This window comes from Lutra lutra, chromosome 7, assembly GCF_902655055.1.
Source record: "Lutra lutra chromosome 7, mLutLut1.2, whole genome shotgun sequence".
Lineage (NCBI taxonomy): Eukaryota > Metazoa > Chordata > Mammalia > Carnivora > Mustelidae > Lutra > Lutra lutra.
Window position 1 is genome coordinate 70,278,728 of NC_062284.1, and position 25,568 is coordinate 70,304,295.

General features: G+C 40.0%; 1 protein-coding gene across 2 annotated transcripts in view; it reads left to right on the forward strand.

Moving 5' to 3' along the window:
* SCG3 (secretogranin III) overlaps window positions 1-24,838 on the forward strand; it is a 29,600-nt gene extending 4,762 nt beyond the window's left edge. Inside the window, exons 5-11 of one of the 2 annotated variants that reach the window (XM_047739157.1) lie at window positions 1,623-1,765; window positions 2,802-2,951; window positions 5,599-5,785; window positions 8,267-8,383; window positions 11,598-11,681; window positions 13,338-13,469; window positions 24,777-24,838. In XM_047739157.1, coding sequence (XP_047595113.1) covers window positions 1,623-1,765; window positions 2,802-2,951; window positions 5,599-5,785; window positions 8,267-8,383; window positions 11,598-11,681; window positions 13,338-13,469; window positions 24,777-24,820 — 857 coding nt within the window. In that variant the 3' untranslated portion in view covers window positions 24,821-24,838. The remainder of the gene's footprint in view (window positions 1-1,622; window positions 1,766-2,801; window positions 2,952-5,598; window positions 5,786-8,266; window positions 8,384-11,597; window positions 11,682-13,337; window positions 13,470-24,776) is intronic. The other variant, XM_047739158.1, reaches the window with a different exon arrangement.
* The last annotated feature ends 730 nt before the right edge of the window (window positions 24,839-25,568 follow it).

The following is a 25,568-nucleotide window of genomic DNA, read 5'->3' on the forward strand; positions in this document are numbered from 1 at the left end:
CAATTTTCAGTCAGTCAGGAGGGAAATCGGTTGTATGGTTTTGTTTCTTAGGGTGTCTTCTGTTTATTAGTCACTCTGATACACAGGGAGTCCCAGAGCTCATAGCTAATGGCTTGGTCGACAGCTCAGCAATAATATACTGTCAGGAAGCTTCTAGTCCTCCATGTATAATCATTCTATTCAGTTTCCTAAGCTTTTCTTCAAACAACAAGAAAATATTCAGCCCAAGACGGCATATCCCTTCAGCTGTATGCACTCTGAAAGGAAGGTTGGGAGAGAAATTTCTTGTTTGAATCCTCAAAGTCATGGAAGAAAAAGGACAGAATAAAAACAGAAATATGAGGCTCTTCTTTCTTTGAGTAAATATGATCAGAATTATTTAGGCAGAATTTGACCAGAGATTCAATTTCCATTTTCTCTAGAAGATAATCACAGTTGGCACAAATCTACTACATATAATAATTTTTTAGCTTTCACATGATACTGCACACCACCTTTCATAGAGTACTTTGCAGTTTAAGAGGTACATTTACATCTTATTCTATCTGAGCTTCATAATAAGCCCATGAAACAGATAATCCTACGATCTCCCTTTACAGTGGTCCAAGGAAATATAGATAACAAGTGGTATGGTGTGCTAAAATGCTGATCTGCCAATCCATCTAGAGGTGACAGGAAGAGTTAAGTGCCTTGTAAACTTGCACATACTAATATATTGCTTGATGTGCTCTCAGTTAGAAAAGACCAGCTGTTTCCTGAGAGTTGTCTTGGACATGGTGCTGTGTTTCCTTGCCACGAACACGACTGTGCCTTTCCCTCAGGATGGGTTCTTGTTTCCTCTGAAGTAGTGCTGCCAAATGTATTCCCAGGAAAGCCAACAAAACATATTTGCAAGCATCTCTGCAGAGATTTACATAGATTTACATACTGCTTTGCACAAATCGGTTGTCTCATTTTAAAAGATTAAATATCAGACACATAAAATAAGTTCCCTGTTCTCTAGAGAAAGGGGCTTATCACATTAAGCTGTCTTCCGTAAAGGAGTTCAGACACACATTCATTTAGAAGTAAATATTTATCCCAGATAAGTCATCAAATCTTCAGCACACCCTCTCTGATTCCAAGTGTGAGGCAGGTTTCCCCACCCTCAGACCAGGAACTTGCCAGTGGAAGAAATACACGTGCAGATATTACCAGTCTACTCTTTGTATGGAAATGGAATATCAAATTACATAGTATATAGAAGGATGTTTTGGACAATATGGCATGCTACATAAATATGGCCCACTGTAAAATTTAAAAATACAAACTTGTTTGTATTATTAGTGAGAATGAAAAATGGAGACGCTTTTTGTGTTGTCCTCAGATCTTCTTTTCACTTAAAATCACATAAGAAGCTTTCAGAATTTCCATTGCCACCTTAGCATCTCACCTAGAAGTAAAAATTTACCTAGAAGTAAAATTTTATTTCTAACCAAGGGCTTATGTGGACCAAACAACACCATGAATGCATTCCAATCATACCGGAGTGTACAAGAGCAAGGTACAGATTGTAAGTGTCATACAATCCATGAACTAGGCCTATGATAGCTATGATGTGGAATTGTGGTTATGCCCTCTAGATGATCCAGACGGCCTTCATCAACTAGATGGAACTCCTTTAACTGCTGAAGACATCGTCCAGAAAATTGCTACCAGGATTTATGAGGAAAATGACAGAGGAGTATTTGATAAGATTGTTTCTAAACTGCTGAATCTTGGCCTCGTAAGTCCTGCATGCGAATAAACCCATTTCTTAGTACAGTTTGGAATTTGCTAAGAAGCCAAGCTACATGGTCCAAGTTGTAGCCAAATGTTTCTAATATCTCTACTTTATATTAAGCATGATAGGTTGTGAGGACAAATAAGACAACAATCTTCTAGGAACTTATAGTCTACCAGAAGAACTACACAAATATACACATGCCCACCATGCAGGCTGCATCAGAACCGTAAAAGCAGTCCAGCATGCCAGAGGATGGGTTATGTGCAGTTGGGCAATAAGGAAGAGCTTCAGAGAAGGAGGTGTTTGAAGTCAGCTTAAAGGATGGTTAGGATTTAATGAACAGCAGTAAAAGATATGTGAGTTGTGACAAGAGACTAACAGGAGCAAAGACAAGCAACATTTGGGAAACTCTAAGCAATTTAATTAGGTCATCCCTCAGCCTGATTCCCAGACCTTGTACAGCTCTGTCAGGCCATAGCAGGGGGCTAAATTTGTCTGTTTCAGAGGCTACCTGCTATGACCTGCAGCTGAGGATTGAGAAAAAATGCTTGAGGGGCACCTGGGTCGCTCCGATGGTTGAGCGTCTGCCTTTGGCTCAGGTCATGATCCCAGGGTTCTGGGTTCAAGTCCCATGTTGGGTTCCCAGCTCGGCAAGGAGCCTGCTTCACCCTCTCGCCCTCTGCTCGTGCTCTCTCTCACTATCTCTCTCAATTTAATTTATAAAATCTTTTAAAAAGAGAAGAGAGAGAGAGAGAGAGAAAATAACCCTCAAGGTGTTTCTCAAAATAAATGTTCCATGGATTCCCAAAGACAGGCCTGATTATTTGTACAGCCCAAAGGCACTGTTTCCCAGGAGGGCTGGGGCATTCACTAGAATGGCCAGCAACTAATAGAGGCATAAACAAAGGTTATCTAGAAAGAGGGACCACAAGATTCTCTCATCTACTAAAAAATGTATTTGACTAGAGTTTAGTCTAGATTTTTCAATCACAAGTATTAGAATAGCAGTTATATATGTTTTCACTCTTTATAACAGATCACAGAAAGCCAGGCACACACACTAGAAGATGAAGTAGCAGAGGTTTTACAGAAATTGATCTCAAAGGAAGCCAACACTTATGAGGAGGAACCCAATAAACCGACAAGCGTGACTGAAAGTCAGGCTGGAAAAATACCAGAGAAAGTGGTATGTATATGTGACTTCATATGCATGTTATGAGTGTGTGCATATGCATGTGCATGGATGTGCATCTGTGTGTACTAGTATTTGTATATAATTAATACACTCTGTATATAATTAATATCTTACTTGATGCCAAAGAAGATTTGGGATATGTGACACGTTGAACCCACTTAAAATATATACTCATGAAATACCAGTAAGTTAAAAGATATAAACCAACTCTCAGTTGGAAATGAAGATACGGGTTATATTATATTACACAGTAAAGGTTACATCTTATACTCCCCAGTAAATTAACCCATAATGTTAGGTGGAAATGTCATAACCATTCCATATAACAACTGCTTGTATAATGTCAGTGGACTGGAACCAAATATTTCACAGCTCTTTCAGTATACAACTTCTGCTCACAGAATGTCATCATCTGCCTCCGGAACCCAAAAAAAGAAACTCGGGTTGATTTGATCCTCTGCCACACCAGCCTGTGTTCCCAGAGCTAGTTCCCTGAAGCTGCCTCTCTGTTATATCCTGAGCTCTTCCACCTGTTCCTTCCTCTTCGCATTGGTTCAGAGGCCTGCAACCATCCTTTACTTGGACTAGTCATTCCCCCTTCCTTCCCCTTCCCAGCTCTATGCCTCTTCACCTTTTCTTTGGCATCGCCACACTACTAAAATCTTCCTCCCACTTTGAATTCCCTATAAAACTCTAGACGGAGCTGACCACAGAGGGATATAAGAAAATATCAAACTCTTCACCTCTCCTTTACTTCTCCACCAGAGCACCCAGACCCCATGGCTCCTCATCCCCTCCAACGCTGTATCCCAAATACAAGGAAAAAGAGTATATAGGCCCATCGTCCTGTTTTAGAGGAGGCTAGAAAACAGAAACTGGGTCTGGGTTTTTCTTTTACTAGATAGCATAACAGCTCCCTTTTGGTCTCCCTACTTCCCATCTCCACCAGCTTCCATTTTTTTAAAACAGATTTTTTAAAAAAGATTTTATTTATTTATTTGACAGACAGAGATCACAAGTATGCAGAGAGGCAGACAGAGAGAGAGAAGGGGAAGCAGGCTCCCTGCTGAGCAGAGAGTCTGATGCGGGCCTCGATCCCAGGACCCTGGGATCATGACCTGAGCCGAAGGCAGAGGCTTAACCCACTGAGCCACCCAGGTGCCCCTAAAACAGATTTTAAAGATCTACCCCTAACATTCTTGATTTATCAAAGAATCCATGACATTCACTCAAGCTAACCATCTGAACTGAAAGTGACATAACTACTGTATTTTCCTGATCTTTCACTCCCATTTTGTACTCCTTATTCACCCATCTCTAAAACACCCATATGCTTGGACCTGTTCACTGTCATCTAAATGCATTAATGCAAATGAAATATTCATTCAGTACATATTTATAGAGGTACCAATTATGAACCAAGCACTGGGGATGTAATGCTCATTTAAAAAGATAGAATCCTTGCTCTCATGAAGCTTAAGGTTTAATGGAAAAAGTAGATGGTTTTCTTCACAAATTGTCATGTATTTTTAACTACAAATGTCTTAAGTGCTTTAGGGAAGGAACATGATTAAAAAGGAACCTGTACTGGACTTGGGCTCAGGGAAGTGACTTAAGCCAAAACTGAAGGCTGAATGGGAGTTAACTTGTGGATATGAGAGGTAGAATGTAGTGAAGAATGTTTGGCGTATCCAAGTAGCTGCTACAAGGGCAAGGTGGCTGACAAACAGAGAGAGCAATGAGAGATGAGCCTGGGGATGTGGACACAAGGCAGACCAGGCAAGACTGTGGATTCTGATCTTTATTGTAGGATCATTGGGAAAACACTGGATGATTTTAAGTAAAGGAGTTACATGATCATATTTTTAAAAAGGTAACTCTGGCTACAACACAGAAAATGCAGTGTTGGGAATAGATTAGAAATAGTTGATGTACCAGTTAGAAAGTAAGAGATGAAAGTATCTGGACTAGAGCCAGGTAATGGAGAAAAAGAGAAATGTATAAATTTGGGATAGATTTTGAAAGTAGGGCTAACAAGGCTACTGATGGATTAGATGAAGGAAATGAAGAGGAAGAGACAAGAAAGGCTCTTAAATTTCTGTCTAGTCCACTGAATGGACAATGGATCATTAACTAAGATGCAAAACACTGGAAATGGATCAGATCTGGGAGAAAGAGTCCCATGTACCTTTCCAGATAACCCTTAAAATTTCCCTGAGCAGTCCCCATGGTATGACTGTTCTGATGGCATTGGATATTCTGACAGGCTTTCCTGTATCCTGTCATCAAGTCTATGACTTCAAAGCTCCCCTCCTTGGTAAAAGGCATTTTTATGAGGAGACACTCATGAGAGCTGACAGAGGGGGAACTTGGCCAGGTAGGAACCTAGAAATTCCCTGTCTATTCTCCAGGAGCAGGAGCCAGGGTTCTCAGGTGAAGCATATGTCTCTTAGCCCCAGTGACCTTTCCATGTGGCTAGATGCCTACATGCCTGGAAAAGGGTTTGATCCTGCGGGAGCTTGCAAAGGAGGAGGTATTCCTACACTTCACATTCAAGGACACCAAAGAGGAAAGAATCAAGATGGAGCTTAATTAGTTCTAACAAAATGTTTATTTTTTATTGATCTCCCCCCACCCCGCAATGGAGACTCCAATGGCAACAATTCAAGATGGTTTTACTAATGGACAAAATGATGAAACAGTATCTAATACCTTAACCTTGACAAATGGCTTGGAAAGGAGAACTAAAATCTACAATGAAGACAACTTTGAGGAACTCCAATATTTCCCAAACTTCTATGCACTACTGAAAAGTATTGATTCAGGTAAACACTGTGTTTTCTGACCATGCGGAATAGAAACAGTAATTCCAGGAAGTGTATGGGTGAGGTTTTTTCTTCCTGTTTTCAGCTAAATGCAGTCTTCAATGACATATATTATGGCCTCGGGGAAAAGAGTTCACATCAATTTTTTCAAAAGAAGAATACTAGTTATGAAAATATTTAGGAAAGGATAATCAGGAAAGGTGGAGTTTCTGGATAATTCAATCTTCTTGTTAACAGAGAATTCACTTATTTGTTCAAAAAACAGTCACTGGACATGTGCGGTGTTTGGGACGCTGAGGTAAGTAAGCCCTGTGCAGATGAGGAGAGAAATCAATGTCACTGCCTGACTTGCTCAGCCTCAAATCTTATTGCAAATCTTTTTTTTTTTTTAAAGCTGTATTCATTTTCCTCTCTTGGTGGGAACAGTGTGTGTAACATAATTTAATCCTTTTAAAAATAATTCAGATTTTTGCTTTTTAGACATTTTCAGCTTCAGTCTTGAAATGAGATCAAATGAACTTAACATTGGAACACAGCAGGTCAGGAGCCCAAAACACACTTGGCAAATGATTTGTTTTTTTAAAAACAAAGTCCTCAATGTGTCTTTTCTCTTACATGTACATCAGAATAGGTTAGCTGAAGATTTCAATTCATGTTTAGTTTTGATTAATCTTCAAGGAAGATAATAATGAGCAAGTTTTCTATTGTTATTATTGTTCGGACAGGTGATCTGCACTGCTTTATGGCTTTTCCTGTCTCTGTTCAAAGATTCAGCCCTGGATTGAACATTTGTAATAAATATTTCCCCAAGAAGTGACCTTAGAGTGAGCTTTCATTTCTGGAGAACATCCATTGTCCTTCAATTCCAGACACTGGCCAGATGGCACCATCCCCTTTGCTGGTGCCTACAGGGCTGGTACATCTTGAGGGTCCATTCTCAGCCATCTTGCCCCATTGGATGGCAAATGCCCATCTCAGAACCTTTGTCATCTTGGTGAGTCACTTCTTCTCAGGGAAGAACATTAGCATGACACCAGATAACTTTACAGATGTGACCTTGAACAAACTGTGACAGCTGAAGTTATTTACCATCGCTTTTCCAGGATCTCTTCCCCATTTCCTCTCTCACACTTCTTCTCTCCCAACTTTGGAACTTTCATGGTATTTGAAAGATTCCACTGTATGGAATGTTTTTATTTTACTTATCTCTCAATTTCCTTGACCCCCACCCATTCTTAATTTCCTTTTTTTTAATAGAATTTTTATTTAAATCCTTACACTAAGGTCTTTGACAATACCCATCTTTCTCACCCAAAGTCTGAACCAACAGAGAAATAATAAAATGGGTAGAAAACCAAAATATTTCTGATAACTGATAAAGTCTGGGTTGTCAGGGTTGTAGAATGCAGCTTAGTGTGAGATCCAACAATAGGCCTGCTCACACCCTGTCCTCAGTCTAGTTCTTGGAATAGCCAATAACAAGGATCCTTGGATTCTACAGAGCAAGTACTTGTCTCAGATCTTTGCCTTCCACTGTTCCAGGGGAGGAAAAAGAAGAAAGATTCTAAATCCCTATCAGTCAAAAAATAAAGACTATTGGCCATTGCCTACCAACCCCATCTATAGCAAGGATGAAAAGATGGTGGGGAAAGGCCAGGAGTATTTAGAAGACAGCCTTCATGGCAGCCAAGAGAATAGGGAAAATGGGCTCTCCTCTAGCACCTTTCTTCAAAAAACAGAAATAAAATTTTTTTAAGTTTTAGAATATATATATATATAATGACTATGGAATTATAAACTATTGTCTTCCATCAAGATGCAGAACAGTATGTCAACTTATGAAGAGTTTCCAAGAAAGTGGTTACCTACGGGGAAGAGGAGTTGGGGGGTAGGTAGGAAGAAAATGTTATTTTCACTACTATTTACTTCTGTACTGTCAGAATATTTTTACTACATGCATATATTCTTTCAAGTAAAATAAAGTTTAGAAAGCAATATATACTACTATTAATATTAATAGATCAACCCTATATTATAAAAAATAAAGATACATATGTGTTTTTATTTTCAAATATTATTTGACTAATGAAAACAGGTCATTCTTGCCCTCAAAAACATACAGCCTGAATAAAGAAAAATTGTTGGGTCACAAATTTTCTAACTTTGTTTTTGAGTTCCTATTACCTCAAGTTGTAAACTGCCTCTTTATCATCTATTCTATTAATAAAGTATTTTAGATTAAAGTAAATCTTTTTGGAGAAGTTATAATTGATTGCCCATTTCTGGAAAAGTTCAGTATGCCTGTACATTATCCTGTATTCTGAATCAAATCTTAGCCTTTCTGTAAATTAAATATATGTGGTTTCAGCTATAAGTGTAGGGAGAAATATTTCAATAAGATGCCTGCTTCATAAACTGACACTGAAAGAGGAAGCTATATTCCACTAGTTTTTTTTTTAATTATTTTGTTCTTTTATATAGAAAAAGAGGCAAAAGAGAAAGAAACACTGATTACTATCATGAAGACATTGATTGACTTTGTGAAGATGATGGTAAAGTATGGCACAATATCTCCAGAAGAAGGTGTTTCCTATCTTGGTGAGAGTCTTATCTGTTTTGTTTTCACTGTAACAGTTTTCATTGTCCAAAGTGAATTAGGGATTTAGCAATAATTACGTCACAAACCTGATCATTTATACCAAAATAGCCTGAAACATCTGAGTAACCGGAATTGACCAGCTTGATAATGCACAGAAATAAAATTAACCAGAAATTTTCAACTCTTTATAGATACGGCTTGAGTGCAAACATTTCACATTTATTACATTTTGTCTTATTAACATTTTCCAAATATCTCCATGGAGACAATTTTATTAAAATTCACCCCCTCCTTTTGTTTTTTTCAATTGTGTTTGCACGGTCAGGACTAAAATAGTTGATTTTAAGCAGTGAGGTCTGTGTGTGGTAGGAAGGAAAGAGACCGGGACTGAGCTGCAGAAGTGATGCTCCCTGGTCTGGCTCTGCCAAAGACCAACTTGGTCCCATGGGATGTCCCAAGCACTCACCTTGCTTGACCTTAATTTCTGCATCTGTAAAATAAAGGACTGTGTGATCAGTGATAGGGCTGGCGAACTACAGCCATGGAACCAAATCTGACCCATTGCCTATTTTTGTATATCACACAACTAAGAATTGCTTTTATACTTTTAAAAGGTTGAAAAAAATGCAAAGAAGAATTGTATTTTGTGACACAAGAGAAGTATATACAATTCACGTGGCAGTGCCCATACATGAGGCTTTATTGGCACACAGACACACTCGTTTGTTTCGACGCTGTGTCTAGCCCCTTCTGTGCCACAACGGCAGAATTGAGTCATTCCAACACAGACCACAGATGGTCCACAAAGTATTTACTACCTGGCCCTTTACCAAAAAAGTTAGCTGAACTTTGATTCCTTGAACTTTGTGATAAGCTTGAACGTTCTCTGTGCATGTGGGTTGTTTAAAGAAAAAAAAAAGCCTTTGGTTTTCCTGCTTGGTTTAGTTAATCAACAAATACCATTTATCTCTGATGTCCTTTGAGCAAGATGACCTCATGACCCCTTACTCTGATCTCTAAGAGAGGAGGAAGAATTAGAAGAGAAAAATCTTGGGGTACATGGGTGGCTCAGTGGGTTAAGCCTCTGCCTTCGGCTCAGGTCACGATCTCAGGGTCCTGGGATCAAGCCTTGCATGGGGCTCTCTGCTCAGCAGGGAGCCTGCTTCCCCCTCTCTGCCTACTTGTGATCTCTTTCTCTGTCAAATAAATAAAATCTTTAAAAAAAAAAAGAACTAGAGAAAAATCTCACAGGATAGAATGATCTAGAATTACTCTCTATGAACTCCATTATTTTCCACATGAAAATGGAACTGGGTGGCTCAGTCAGTTAAGTGTCTGCCTTCGGCTCAGGTCATCCTCCCAGGGTCCTGGGATCCAGTCCCGCATAGGGCTCTCTGTTCAGTTGGGAGCCTGCTTCTCCAACTGTCTGCTGCTCCCCCTGCTTGTGCTAGCTCTCTCTTTCTCTCTGACAAATAAATGAATAAATAAAGTCTTAAAAAAAAAGAGAGAAGAAGAAGAAGAAAAGGTAAAAAAAATCACTCATAGTACTGGCACCCAGGTGACATTCTGGTTTATATCCTTCCAGATGATTGTCTGTGTTTGCACACATATATACCATGGTTCTTTCTTTCTTTGTTTTATCTTGTTTAACAAAAAAATAGGCTCATATTATACATAATCCTTTGAGGCCTACTTAGTATGATCAAAGGCATTGTTTCAGATCTATCACTATTTCATACCAATACCCTGTGACTCAAATTCCACACTTGTCGTTTACCCAATGGAAATAGACTAGAAATGCCACAAGTCTTAGGGGCAAGGTACGTATTTCCACTCCTGTTCATAGCTGTGCTATCCAGTATAGTAGTGGAAAGGGAATTCATTTCCTCATGTAACTGAGGAGTCCAGGGGCAGGGGATCTGACGTTGGGTTTGTATAGTCCACCAGTAGTATGAGGAATCTATCCCTCCCCTTGTCCCTGCGCTGACTTTCCATGTGTTGATTCATTCCAGAGAAGCTGCCCTGTTATAGGAAAAAGATGGCTGGTAACCTCCACCCTCACAGCACAGCAAACCTGGCAGGAAAAGATCGTCTTTCCCTGTGGTCCTAGCATTGAATCTCATGGTCCTGGCTTGCATCGGGCTCATCTTCGAACCAATCACTCAGCCCAGGGCAGTCGAGACCCTGAGGAACCAGGCCTGGATTATTAGCCCCGCCCGAGCCAAATGTGCTGAGAATGAGAATGGTCTTTTTTCCCCCCCTTTTTAAAGATTTTTATTTATTTGACACAGAGAGAGAGAGAGAGAGAGCAAGAGCAGGAACACAGCAGGGGGAGTAGAAGAGGGAGGAGGTTTCCCATGGAGCAGGGAGCCTGATGCGGGGCTCGATCTCAGGACACTGATCAGATCACGACCTGAGCCGAAGGCAGACCCTTAACGACTGAGCCACCCAGGCGCCCCTGGTCTGAGTTTGTTTTTTTTTTTTTTAAGATTTTATTTATTTATTTGACAGAGAGAGATCACAAGTAGGCAGAGAGGCAGGCAGAGAGAGAGAGAGAGAGAGAGGGAGAAGCAAGCTCCCTGCCGAGCAGTGCAGGACTCAATCCCAAGACCCCGAGATCATGACCTGAGCCGAAGGCAGCGGCTTAACCCACTGAGCCACCCAGGCGACCCTGGTCTGGGTTTTCTAAAGGAAAATCAAGGTGTAGTTATCACAGGTGTCCATTAAAGGCTTCAATCCCAGACATGTTCTAGCAGTGGCCCCAGAGACGGGAAGAGACTTCTGCAATTAACTGAGTAGGACGCTGAGTTAAGGATCCCGAATAATACAAAATAATAGATTCCTAGAAATAAGATCCATGCCAAACATCTTAACCACAATTCAATATTGTGGAATGGCTTTATGATCTGTCTGGTGAGGTTTAAACAGTTTTAGTAGAAGTTTGATATCATCTTTCAGGAAATAAAATTATATTTCTTTTTTTTTTTAAGATTTTATTTATTTATTTGACAGAGAGAGATCACAAGTAGACAGAGCAACAGGCAGAGAGAGAGAGAGAGGGAAGCAGTCTCCCCACTGAGCAGAGAGCCCGATGCAGGGCTCGATCCCAGGACCCTGAGATCATGACCTCAACCGAAGGCAGCGGCCTAACCCACTGAGCCACCCAGGCGCCCCTAAAATTATATTTCTTATTCTTTCCCTTCCTCCCTCCAGAAAACTTGGATGAAACTATTGCTCTTCAGACCAAGAACAAGCTAGAAAAAAATGTTACTGACAATAAAAGCAAACTTTTCCCAGGTATGATTTATTTCACTATGTTTCTACCTTTAGCACAATCATCCTTCATGTAAATAATGATTTCAATAAACACTGATCAACAATTATAGATTTCAGAACTTTTAAAGTCTGAAATCCAAGCATAGGATTAAGTAGCTATAAATTTTGCTATTCTGTGGCTGGTCTCCGCATAGATATCTGATCCCAAGGAGCACTGAAAAGAAAAGCAGGTCTTCCCTGAAGATTCTTAACAGGAGGCTGGTAGGATAGAGGGGTAACTGTATATCACAAAACTGAGTCATTCTTCCTGAAATTCTCCTTCAGGCATTTTTTTTCTCTCCCAAGATCACCATTTCTCCAGAACACTCTCTCTGATCATCTGTCTACTCTGCTGTGCCTCCACTGGTTCTCCCCTCCCAAGACTTCCTCTCTCCTCTGAGAAAGTCTGTGCCCCTAGGTAGTGTGATTTACCCCCTCCTCTTGGTTTTTCTCCTCCTGCATCTCCACCCATCATACCCTGGAACCAAGTGGTACAAAGGAGCCTGCTCTGAGGGAGGCAGAAGGAACAAAAAGAGAAAAGATCACACGTTCTTAGGTGTCCCTGTCACAGAAGTTATGTACATACATTTGATGGAATATTATGCAGCTTTTTAAAATGATGTTTCCAAGTAGTTTCTTATACCCTGGAAACATCTTTCTATCATGATGTCAACGACAAAAGCAAGGAACAAAATTGTACTGCAACTATGAAAAGAAATTACACATCAAAAAATATATACAGACCACAGCACTAGAAGCAGATGTTTTCATAATGATGTAACAACTGACTTCTTTCTTCTTTCCTCTTTTTTTCTATAGTAATAACCCTTTTATTGAAAAAACGAACCTTATGGTTAGGCGCTTGACATTTCCTATTTTATTTACAACAGGGATGCATTACAACATTTTCAAGCGGTTAGCTACTACAAGGTGTGTGACATTTTTAATTCAATAGAAGACTGCTAGAAGGAAATAGATTTTTTTCCCCACTCTTGTCCCCTCACTTTTTTTTCCAAGTATAACTGATACAGAAGTTAGTTATTTTTAAGTGGCAAGTGAACAGCTTCCATTCTGACAGCAAGGGTTCAGTTCTCTTCTTTGTATTAGGGAGGCCAGAGATAAGGGAATATGAAGAAAGAGGCAGAAGGAAGTCTTTCCAGAGCCCCAAATTCTTAGGTGCTACTCCAAATTATAGTGTTCTTCAACAGTACAACATCATGGAGAGATTAAACAACTAAAGAGTTACTTTACTTTGGAATGAAGATTCAGATTTACTTTGGGATCTGGCATGTCCTACTTGATTGCCTGCATTGATTATAGTAAGGAAAATAGTCTATGCTCTAATGACACAGTAGCAAAAGGGAAAGAACACTAAACCAAAACCTGGAAAGGTGAGGCTTTGCCCCAGCTCTTTTGCTCACTCAGTGCTCATCTCTTCCTATTCTGGGCCTCAGTTTCCTCTTCTGTGAAAGGGTGGGTGGAAGAGGAAGTTGGACAAGATAATCACTAAGGTCCCTTTCAGCTCGAAAAATGATCTGACCTTAAACAGTACCTTTACAATAAAGTTTATTTCTACATTATGAATTAATTAATAGATAGGAAATAGGGTGATAACAACAGTGCACAATCTGATTACAGCACCATCAGAAAAGAGTCATGAAGAAACAGATAGCACCAAGGAAGAAGCAGCTAAGATGGAAAAAGAATATGGAACACTGAAAGATTCCACGAAAGATGATAACCCAAGAGGAAAGACAGATGAGCCAAAAGGTATGGAATTAACAGCTCTAAGTTGGCAATGAAATTGGAGGAGCAAAAATTGTCATGACACCCAGGCTGATCAAAAATGCAAGCCCCAACTAAATCAGCACCATCTGTATAGAAAAGATTCAGCACATGGTATCTTTTCTAGAATAACAATGTTTTTTAATGGTCTTGAGTCTCCTAGAATGGCAAATTGGTTCTGTCTTCTGATGGTCTTTACTGTCCAATGGACTTTTGTACTTGGAGAGGAATACTTATGACCATTTGTGCATCATTTAAGGTCTAATTTATAATTTATTAAACACTTTTTTTGACATAATTAACATTCCTCTAAATAACCATATGCTACTTATTCAAGAAAGTCATCAATATTTATGGATTTAACAGAGCATATTCCCTTAATCATCTATAGTGATTGAAATGAGATGAGCAGTCTTAAGGACCTGATTAAAAATCACAAATCCGGGGCACCTGGGTGGCTCAGTGGGTTAAAGCCTCTGCCTTCAGCTCAGGTCATGATCCCAGGATCCTGGGATCGAGCCCCGTATCAGACTCTCTGTTCAGCAGGGAGCCTGATTCCTCCTCTCTCTCCCTGCCTGCCTCTCTGCCTACTTGTAATCTCTGTCTGTCAAATAAAATAAATAAAATCTTTTAAAAAAATAAATAAAAAATAAAAAATAAAGATCACAAATCCAATATATCAAATTTCCTTATAACTTGAATACCTTAAAATGCACAAAAGCACACATTAAACTAGCCCAATAATTACAAAACTTATGTTTTTATCCTTATTCTTAAACATTCCTGTGGTCCAATTTCTACTGTGCCTTAGAGGGTCTATGTGATATAAAATTTACTTTTTCCTAGGATTTTAGAGATTTTACTGCAAATATTGAAGAAAAGACTCTGTGGGGGGTGAGTGGGGAGGTGGCGGGGGAGAAAGAAAAAAGAAAAAGGCCCTATGAGCATGCAAGTTCTAAGTTGCTAACCCTTCGATTTCAGGTCAGGATGTGGGATCTGGTTGCACAGTCCAGTGCTTCAAAACCCTTTTTTTTTTTTTTTTTTTTAAGATTTTATTTATTTATTTGACAGAGAGAGATCACAAGTAGACAGAGAGGCAGGCAGAGAGAGAGAGAGAGAGAGGGAAGCAGGCTAACTGTCGAGCAGAGAGCCCGATGCGGGACTCAATCCCAGGACCCTGAGATCATGACCTGAGCCGAAGGCAGCGGCTAAAACCACTGAGCCACCCAGGCGCCCCTCAAAACCCTTTTATGCTGTGGGCTAGTTACATCATGGAAAATGTACCTAGCCCTCAGATAGATATTCTTCTTCTGAAACTCAGTGTCTTTTTTTTTTTTAAAGATTTTATTTATTTATTTGACAGAGAGAAATCACAAGTAGGCAGAGAGGCAGGCAGAGAGAGAGGAGGAAGCAGGCTCCCTGCTGAGCAGAAAGCCCGATGTGGGGCTTGAACCCAGGACCTGGGATCATGACCTGAGCTGAAGGCAGCGGCTTAACCCACTGAGCCACCCAGGCGCCCCTGAAACTCAGTGTCTTAACTTGAAGTTATGAACAGATGGCTTAACCTACCTTATTTTTCTGTCATTATGGTATATTTGACCCTTATGGTATAATTAGAATGTTACCTATATCTTATCAGTGTCTTATTAGTAGGGTCATCTGGAGGTTTTATTCCATAGAAACTGGGGGAGTGGGTTAGTGCTCTTTCTCTCAGGGGCAGAGGAGGTGTGACATTCAGCTCATCTATCATCTGAAGAGACACCACTGGGCTCTCTTGTCATTACTTATTATGTATAATCCTTAGTGTCAATGAACAGATGGGCTTGGCTTTTCCTTTCTGGACGATATGATACCACGAAAGCTGATCGCGTTCATGGTATAGCTCTTACTTTTGAAGGGACTGCTTGGCCTACTCACAGGTTCCTAGTCTCTTCTGTTCATACAGACAGAAACAAGTTCACATTCCTACTTGATAATAGATCCTGCTTAACAGAGTCTGTATATTAAATTGAAAAGAAGCAAACCAATTATGTATTTAATATCTTCTAACGTCTTAACAGCAAAAACAATTACAAACTACTTTCCATTTATATCACAACTACCTTTGTTAAGACTTAATATCAACCTTTTCCATTTATGTAGGATGTTTTCCTCCATGATGATGATGATGATGTTGATGATAATGAAGATGATTTTATGCTTGAATTGGTGTAGCTTGGGAGCAGGAGCCCCTGATCCTCCTTTATCCTTTTAACACTGTGCCCGGTAGTTTTTGTTTGTTTTGTTTTTTATGTTCCAAGGTTTTATTTAAATTCTAGTTAGTTAACATATAGTGCAATATTGGTTTCAGGAGCAGAATTCAGTGATTCATCACTTACATACAACGCCCAGGGCTCATCGCAACCAGTGTGCCCGGTAGTTTTTAAAGGATCTTTGCTCTCTGGCAACAAAAGGATATTCTTGACTCACTGAACTTTCTCATCCCAAGACCTAAAATCAATTCCTCTTCAAATAGTTCTAGTTCTTTTCTGTAGAAAATATAGAGACCTGAACCTGGCTTAAATGGTTCATATGAGTAGTAATATAGACCAAAAGTACTACTTCTAGTTCAATTATCGGGACTTTCTTGAGACAGGAAAAGTAATTTTTTTCTTAATATATCAAGTTCATGTTGATTTTTCCAATCTTGTAAAGCTTTATATTATTGTATTTTTTCCCTCTAGCATAAACTTCATAGACCATCACATTTTTCTCCTACATCAAAATAACTGACATATCAACACTAATCTTTTGATGTAGTAACCTATGTTGAGAAAGATTATGATGTTGCATCTGGGCTCAGGAGGAAAGAACTTGAGAATGATTAATTGATAATGTTTGTCATGGGCATAAAGAAGGGAGAATTGGTAATATACATGTCATGTTTGCTGACTTTGTAGACCAACCAGTCACACTGCCTTGACTTCGTTAGGTCTACTTCGGATGAGTAGTAAACTCTTCTGAATGTTTTTTCTTCTTTTTTTTTTTTTTTTCAGCATATAGTAAAATATAGATAACATAAAAATGATCACATTAACCATTTTTAAGGATATAGTTCTGTAGCATTAAGTCTACTCATATTATTTGTGACCATTGCTACCATCCATTTCCAGAACTCTTTTCATCCTGGAAAACTGAAACCCTATACTCATTAAATAAAACTCTCCATTCTGGGATGCCTGGGTAGCTCAGTCATTAAGCTACTGTCTTCGGCTCAGGTCATGATCCCGGAGTCCCGGGACCAAGCCTCACATTGGGCTCCCTGCTTAGTAGGGAGTCTACTTCTCCCTCTCCCACCCTCCTTGCCTGGGTTCCCTCTCTTGCTGTGTCTCTGTCAAATAAACAAATAAAATCTTCAAAAACAAAACAAAACAAAAAACCTCCATTCCTCTCCCTCTTCAGCCCCTGGCAACCACCGTTCTACATTCTGTCTCTGTGAATCTGCCTATTCTAGATACCTCAAATAAGTGAATCGTATAATATATGACTGGCTTACTTCACTTAATATCCTCAAGGTTTATCTATGTTGTAGCATGTGTCGGAATTTCCTTCCTTTTAGGGCTGCATAATATTCCATTGCATTTATATACCAATATTTTTTATCTCCCCATTTGTCTATGGATACTTAGGTTGCTTCCACCTCTTGGCTCTTATAAATAATGCTGCTATCAATATGCATGTACAAGTATCTCCTCAAGACCCTGCACTCAATTTGGGGGCAAATATTCTAAGATCATATGTTAATTCTGCTTTTAATTTTTTTAAGGAACCACCATACTGTTTTCCATAGTAGCAGCACGTTTTTACATCCCCCGCCAAAGTGTGCAAGGGTTTCAAATTCTCCACATCCTCATTAATACTAATAGATGTCAGGTGGAAGAGGAGTGGTAAACTTTTAAAAGATAGCTAACCAGGAAAAGAGTGGTCCTGTGGCCTGAGATACAGAGCCAGGAACTGGGCAGCACAGACCACTGCTGTTCACCCCCACAGAAAACCAGTATGCCCAGGTCATCTCCTCTGGGAGCAACCCATATGTGATGATTGTATTTCCCAAAGACAGTAAGCCATCATCTAAGACCTTTGACTTGTAGGGACAGCATGCTCTGTGCTTAAGATAATACCTTCTATCACCACTATCCAAATATCCATGGGAATGGATGCTGCCAGGTGTCTTTGCTTATTTTAGGAAAATGTTGTGTAAAAAAGGAATATGAAGGAGTTGATTCTTGGTAGCCTACTATCCTGTTTAGAATGTGAGTGTTTAGAGACTAAGGATGAGGTTAGATTTCTTTTCTCATTAGGAATTCCATCAGATACTATTAGGGAGAGAAGAAAGTAAAACTCCATGCCTGTAGTGTTACTGTTTGTAATGGCTTGCCTGAAATATTAGGAGGAGTGTAAGGATTTGGGACTAAAATTATTTCCTTCTCCATTATTTGGAGATTTAATTTACTCATGCTACCCCTGACTCCTTTTACTCTGACATAAGGAAAACTAATTTTAGTACAGTTTAGAAAACTCCAACCTCAGCATGAGCCAAGGGCCAGGATTTCTTGAAAAGTATGTCATCCCCAAAGGGCATATTATGTCATATACCTTTGTATTGACAATTGCTTTGCTTTGCTTTGTTATAAAGCCCACTGAGACAACACATATTGTCTCTGGACAGAAAAATAAAAGCATCCATGTGGGTAAAAGCAGGATTTACTGGGTTTCCTGAGACATTTATCCAGCTATAAATAAGCATTTATTCTGATGGCATGGCTGGCATTAGGCTCAGGAAGCAGACCTCTAGAAGTGATATAAGAAGTAACACTTAACCACCAAGGACTCAAGTGAGCTTCGAAATGATTTGAGAATGATTCTTAACCCATATGCAGCCCAGTGTAACACAAGCTACATATGTATGCACATAGCTCCCTGATAGATGAGTCAAGAGTGCGTACAACAGAGAGGTTGGAAGACAGTACAGGGCAGAGCAAAGAATGAGGTAATGGTCCAGCTAAAACCACTTAAATATAATTATAAGCAGAACACATTGTCAGACATATCTGTAAAGAGTCTGTTTTGGTCTGGCAATGTGGCGTGATGGCCCGCATCAAACCACAGCAAATACTATCAACCATGCCAAGCATATGCTGGATCGTCTGAGGAATAGCGATAATAACGGGAATAGGAAGAACAACAATGCCCTGAATTTATATCGCCCTTAGTCTTACAGAGCATGTTTCCATGGCTCTCTTTTTAGGTTTAATGTTAAACAAAAAAATCTGATTTAATTACCAATGATGAAAAATGGCACATCCACCTTTGAATATAGTTCAGTTAGACTATTTGAACTCTCTATCCTACAGAGACTCATTATTAAGAATAATCTTTTAGGGGAGCCTGGGTGGCTCAGTTGTTAAACGTCTGCCCTTTGGCTGGGGTCATGATTCCAGGGTCCTGGGATTGAGCCCTCAGCAGGGAGTCTGCTTCCCCCTCTCCCATTTCCCCTGCTTGTGTTCCTTCTCTCTCTGTCTCTCTGTCAAGTAAACAAATAAAATCTTTTTTAAAAAAATAGAATAATCTTTTAAAATACTGATTTCTAATTGGTATAGTCATTTGAATGACTCAGTAATTCTTAAATTTAGGGATATGCCAATGAAATCAAATTTATTCTGATTTCAACTGTATTTATAAAGTTACCTAATTTTTCAAGTAAGTTGCTCTCTGGAGACTGAAGAAAACGACTTTAAACCTTTATTCCATGATCTCAATGTGGGTCTATTTGCCAGTTTGATGTTTACTCATTCACTTTTGCTCTATGAGTCACTGAAAATCTTTTTTTCTTTAACCGTCCAAGGGATAAGATAAGCATTATCATAACTCATTCCAAAGCTATCCTCTGTCAAATTTATGGCCAGATAATGGATATAGGTGAAAAAAAGTGATCTCTAAGACACCTTTCACAGAAATATTCTATCATTCCCTTATCTTCCTTACAGAAACCAGAAAAGAAAAGGTAGCCTGTCATAATTAATAAATTGGCTCATGAGGATGCTGTTATTTTTAAAGCAACACAAAAGGAGAAAAACTTGTGCCTTTATTCAAGCTCCAAGTCATTCTGCTAAGAATGTCCAAAAATAGTAAGTCCAGTCTTCTCCCCTGTGAGTCAGCAAGTATGCCAAGAGCTAAGCTTGGGCACAGGAGACCTCCCATCAACAGAGATTTTTCGAGGATAGCAAAGGAGAATTTCTTTTTATATGTAGAACCCATCGGTCTTCTTTTCAGAATTCATCCTTAAATTATAAATAAATAAACTGGCTCAGGCTCAGAGAATTAAGGAACTCACCCAAGATCTCCTAGCCAGAGTGGCAGAGCCAGGTCTTGAACCCATGCCCCTTGACTCCCATCCAGTACTCCTCTGAGTATTTCTTTGGGGCAGGTAAAAATGTCAGCATTGTACTGAAATTCTTGAAATGAATGGCGCTGAGGCCATGTTGGCATCCATGATACCATTATCACTGACTTGACTTTATGCCATTCAAAACTATAATCATGTCATCTTCACAGAATTTTAAGGGTATCAAATTTAAATTTTATAAACCCTCTTAAGCTCTAATATCTTTAGTAGGTTCATTATATTGATTTCTACAGGTTTGTTGTTGCTGTTGTCTTTTCGGGGCTGGGGGGACAGATCAGGTTAGCATTCGTGTATAAAAAGGGGTATTACTTTTGCAGTGCTGAAAACCAGAACAGCCAGAAAAGCCTGGGCTGCTTCTTGATCCTGGCCCTCTTCCCATCTGCTTCAGCATATGTTTTAAAGATTGTGCCATATTACCTCAGCCATGAGCTATTTGTTTCCAAAGGAAACTGAAATAAATTTGAAAAAAATAGTCCAGCTTTCCAAAGTGGACTCTCATGGGCTTTTACTGCACACTGTGTAAATAAAGATTTGCTTTCTAGCTCCCCAGAAAAGAAAATGTAAATAGGAACCAGCTGTTCCTCTCTAAGAGCAGAAGACACCTGAATTCATTCACCTGTCACCAGTGCTCCAGTAAGTGTGTGGAGGGCTCAATGCTGGTGGCAGTGGTTCCCAAATCCCACCCCCCAACATGGGAACCTCAGGACCATTTTTTAAAAATCATGCTTGGCCCCTACCCCCGGATAGTCTCATTTAACTGGTATGAAGAACAACCTTGGCATCAGGATTTTAAAACCTCCTCTAAGTGACTCTAGTATGCAGCCAAGTTTGAGAACCACTGCCTTGTTGGCTAGTTTGGTAACAACAACAACAGGGACTAAATTGTTTTAGTCTAAAAGGTGGATTTTACCCAGCTACAGTCTGTAGAGACTCCAGATTCATTCCAGCTCAAGACGAGGTCCTGACCTTTACTCAGCTGTGTTCCTTTGGGCGTGTCACTTAACTTCTTTGAGCATTAGTTCCCTTGCGAGTAAATGGGAATGAAAATGCTAATTTCTTAGAGTTCTGTGAAGATTAAATGACATATGGATATAGTATGTCTAGCACATTTGTAGGTATTTTAAATTGTTTCTGCTATAACTGTCATTTCAATTCAGAATTCATTATACTTCAAGTCTTTCAAATAAACTTTTTTTTTGTTAAAAACAGAAATATGTACCATTTACACTTTAAAAAAGTTAAATTCTTCTGATTACAATTTGGCATCTAAGAAGCCTTTATCCATTCACTTATTTGACAAATATTTATTGATAGACTACTACATGTCAGGCTTTATCAGCAAATAAGAAATATTTCTAAGGGAGGAAGCCAAACAATAAACTTGCATAAATTATATAATTTGGTAGAAAGTGATAGTGTTATAGATAAAAATAAAGCAGAAGAGGAGGATGAGAGTGCTGTGGGAGGGTCTATTTTAAATTAGAGAAACTGTTGGGACACCTGGGTGGCACAGTCCATTGAGTCCCAAACTCTTGGGTTAGGCTTAGGTCATGATCTCAGGGTTGTGGGATCGAGCCCCACACTGGACTCCACACTTACCACAGAATCTGCTTCAGGATTCTCTCTCTCTTCTCTCCCTCTACCAACACCCCCATCCCACTTACCCTCACTCTCTTTCTCTCAAATAATTAAATCTTTAAAAATAAATTAGAGAAACTGTCCCAATCATATGTGGTTATGATCCATAAGATAGTAGTTTAGTTTTAATGGATTACAGAATAGATTCCTTAAGCTGCCGTAAACTCATTTTTGCTTATGGGTTGGTAATATCTATACAGTGGATAAAATTACTTTCAAGAAGTTCATAATTTTTATTTATTTAAAAAAAATTTATTTATCTGTTTGAGACAGAGAGATATAAAGAGAGAGAGAGAGCATGAGCAGGGGGAGAGGCAGAGGGGGAAGGAGAAGCAGGCTCCCCGCTGAGCCAGGAGCCCGATGTGGGACTCAATTCCAGGACCCTGGGATCATGACCTGAGCCAAAGGCAGAGGCTTTAACCCACTGAGCCACCCAGGCGCCCCCCAAAATTTAACATTTTTATAGGAAATCGGTTCCTGAGCAAAAAGCAACTAACAAGATGATGCCAAGTCCTCTATTTCAAATTGCCTTAGGTTGGGTTCCTTCTGAAGCAGATCCTGAGAGAAGGATTTGAGGTCAATTTTAATAGGGAGATGACCCCAGGAAATACCTCTGGGGGGCATAGGTACATGAGACAGGGAGAGGAAAGAGTCCCATATAAGTTGGGTTCACAAACTGGCTTCAGTTGTAACTGGAGCTCAGTCCCACAGATGATCTCTGGGAGGCTGTGTGGATTGTTCCTGAAGCAAAAGGAAACTGGGTATTTATCTACCATTCTAGCCATCATTAGGTGAGGGCCCCTCTATTAGCATATATGGAATAAAGCAGACAGGAAGTTGGGGGAGCAACAATTTCTGCTACATTGTGGCAAAAAGCCCATATTTATTCTGTACTCTACTAGTTTTAAAAATAAGGATATGCTTTTTAAAAAGAGTTTATTTATTTATTTTTAGAGGTAGCATGCGAGAGGGAGAGAGTGGGAGGGGGAAAGAATCTCAAGCAGACTCCCTGCCCGGTTCAGAGCCCAATATGAGGCTCAGTCTCATGACCCCGACATCATGACCTGAGCTGAAACCAAGAGTTGGATGCTTAACCAACTGAACCACCCAGGCGCCCCTCCTAATTGAGAGTGTGTAACACAGTATTTACACAGAGACTAAGTTCAGGTTTTCTTTTTCTTGAATAAGCTTTCCACATTATGCTATATCATAAATAAGATTGTGGGGTGAATGCTTAACATGATTTAAAGAACAAGATCATTTTCAATCATTCTTAAAAGTTTCAGAAGCCCTGATTTCTTAATGTGCTAATAACAAATTCTCTATCTGTTAAAGCCCTATATGAGACCCACTAATTGGATTTAAATGCTTTAAAAACAATGAAGCCACGTTCTTTACAAATAGTCTCTACTAAGATTTCTTTCTTTGTTCAAAATGCTTTTTCTATACGAATTAATTTGAAATAGAATACGCTGTTTTTATGCTAACAAATCCAACTGACCTTCTCAGCAAACAAGCAACAGGCAATGATATCACTATGATCCATTGTTTGTAACATCATAACTTCAGCCAGGAGGACTTGGTCTTTCATTTGCTCCAACTTTCTTAAAAACAAAGCACTGAAACAAAGACTTCTTCCGCACAGGCGATTACAGTGAATTGGGGGTGAAAAGTGTGAATCTCTTCTCTTGTCCACTCATCCCTTTGGCACAGGAACTTCCCTGTGTTTCTTTGGGTCCAGGTAACATGAAGCCCCAGTGGTGAGGCAAGAGTTTGGGCTTACAAGATCAGGAAGAAAGATGCCCGGGAGGTCACTTAGGTAAATGCAGAGGCAGAAACCGGAGCATCAGCAGATCCTTGGGGCCGTGTTTGTCCATTCATGGACTGTAGTCGGATGAACTGGGGTTCAAGCCTGCCTTCACAGCCGACTAGCCATCTGACCTTCAACATGTTACTTTGTCTCTCTCTGCTTCAGTTTCTTTATCTGTAACAAGGGGAGGAAATGGGAGCACCTGAAGAGGGTGTGGTGAATAGTTAAAGGGATAGTGCATTTTGGAGCACAAAGCACAGCCCTTGGCACGTTCTAAGCATCCTAACTCAACCAGGACGTCTGGGCAGCACACTAGAGGTAGCAGGACTCAACAAGGAGCTCGGAATGGGTGGTCACCATTGAGCTTGGGCAGCCGTTACTTCTTGCAGAGCTCCTGGACTTTGAAGGCTTCTTTTCTCAGGCTATTCAGAATTCTCTAGACCACCTGGTCCCTTGGTGCAGACACTCTGAGCCCTAGGGACTTCCTCTGCTTTCAGGTGTGGTTGACTTCTTTGAGACAGAACAAGGCTACATCAGTGTCCACGTCCCAAGACAGTCTTTTCTTTCAGATGATGCAGGTAGCAGAAACTTGGTAAGACCAGCTTCTAAATTCTACAGCTATTTCCGATGTGGTCTCAGCCCAGTCACTTACCTCTTTGAGCCTTAGTTTCCTTATCCCGCCCACTTGCAGGTCACAATGTATATAAAGGGCATGGGGAGCAGATATTTCAGTGATGCCTAGTTTCCTCTCACAACACCAGAGGAGAAGGTTTACCCTCGGGGAGCTTTACTAGAATAAGTTCTAAGGTTCACATCCAAACCTTGAAATGAGGCCCGTGTCACCACTTCATCTGAGTTTTTACACACCCCCCTACCAGACTGAGCAGAAGACTTGTATGGCAGCCTACACAAAGTCACACACACGGACGTACTTAACATCATTCATTTAGTGATGGAGTCTTTTCAGTTTGGGAATATCACCACTCCGATTTAGTTCTTGACCTGAGAATACTCCCCAGTTTGGAAGAACCAGTGCTAACCAGAGATGTTGCAGTCTAAGAATTCAAGGCCCCTACCTATCCAGTGAACTGAATCAAAACTTTTCTGTCAGGACAACAGATGGGTGTGTGTGTGTGTGTGTGTGTGTGTGTAATGGCTCCTTGACACTAGCCTGGTCCTGTCTCCTGGAATCATCCCTACCCACTCTCCTCAGCAGCCACCCCCCACACACACACACACACCAGGCACACAATTATGCACAGTACTTCATGAGGGATAACCGCCTCACAAGTGCTCGACGAGTCCCAGGGGTTTATGGCTCAAACAAGAGTGTAGTCTTTAAAAAGCAATGCAGTGATATTTTATGAGTTGTTTCATAGGGATTCCTGCCCTTTTCCAGGGAAAACAGAAGCCTATTTGGAAGCCATCAGAAAAAAATATTGAAATGGTTGAAGAAACACACAAAAAGGAAATAAAGAGGTAAGGATTTAGTGTGGTTGTAAACTGCCAATTTTACCCATTTGTCAGGGGTTCTTGTTAAATGAAGTTTCCCACAATCAAAACGGTGTAAAAAGACTCCAGAAGAGGCATGCCAGTGCAGGAATAAATCTCCATTTCTCTTATTTTCATAGCAGCCTCTCAAGCAAAGGCCTTTTCTTTGACATTTTATTATGAAAAACGTCAAACAAAAGTAGAGAGAATAGTATAATGAATTCCCATGTATCCATCAACTACCTCCAATAATTATCAACACTTTGCCCTTTCCTCGGAGTATTTTTTAAATTTAAAAAATATTTTTAGTTTTTTTAAAAGATTTTATTTTTTTATCTGACAGAGAGATAGAGATAGAGAGCACAAGCAGACAGAGCGGCAGGGAGAGGGAGAATCAGGTTCTCCACTGAGCAGGGAGCCTGATGCGGGGGCTCATCCCAGGTGCCCCTACTTACTTTTTTTAGAGGGAGAGGAGGCAAGGGTGGGTCAGAAAGAGGGAGAGAGAATCCTAGGCAGGCTCCACACCCAGCGTGGAGCCCAGCGCAGAGCTCAATCCCATGACTCTAAGATCATGACCTGAGCTGAAATCAAGAGTCAAATGCTTAACTGACTGAGTCCCCCAGGTTCCCCTCCTTCGAGTATCTTTTTTTTTTTAAATTTTATTATTTATTTGACAGAGAGAGATCACAAGCAGGCAGAG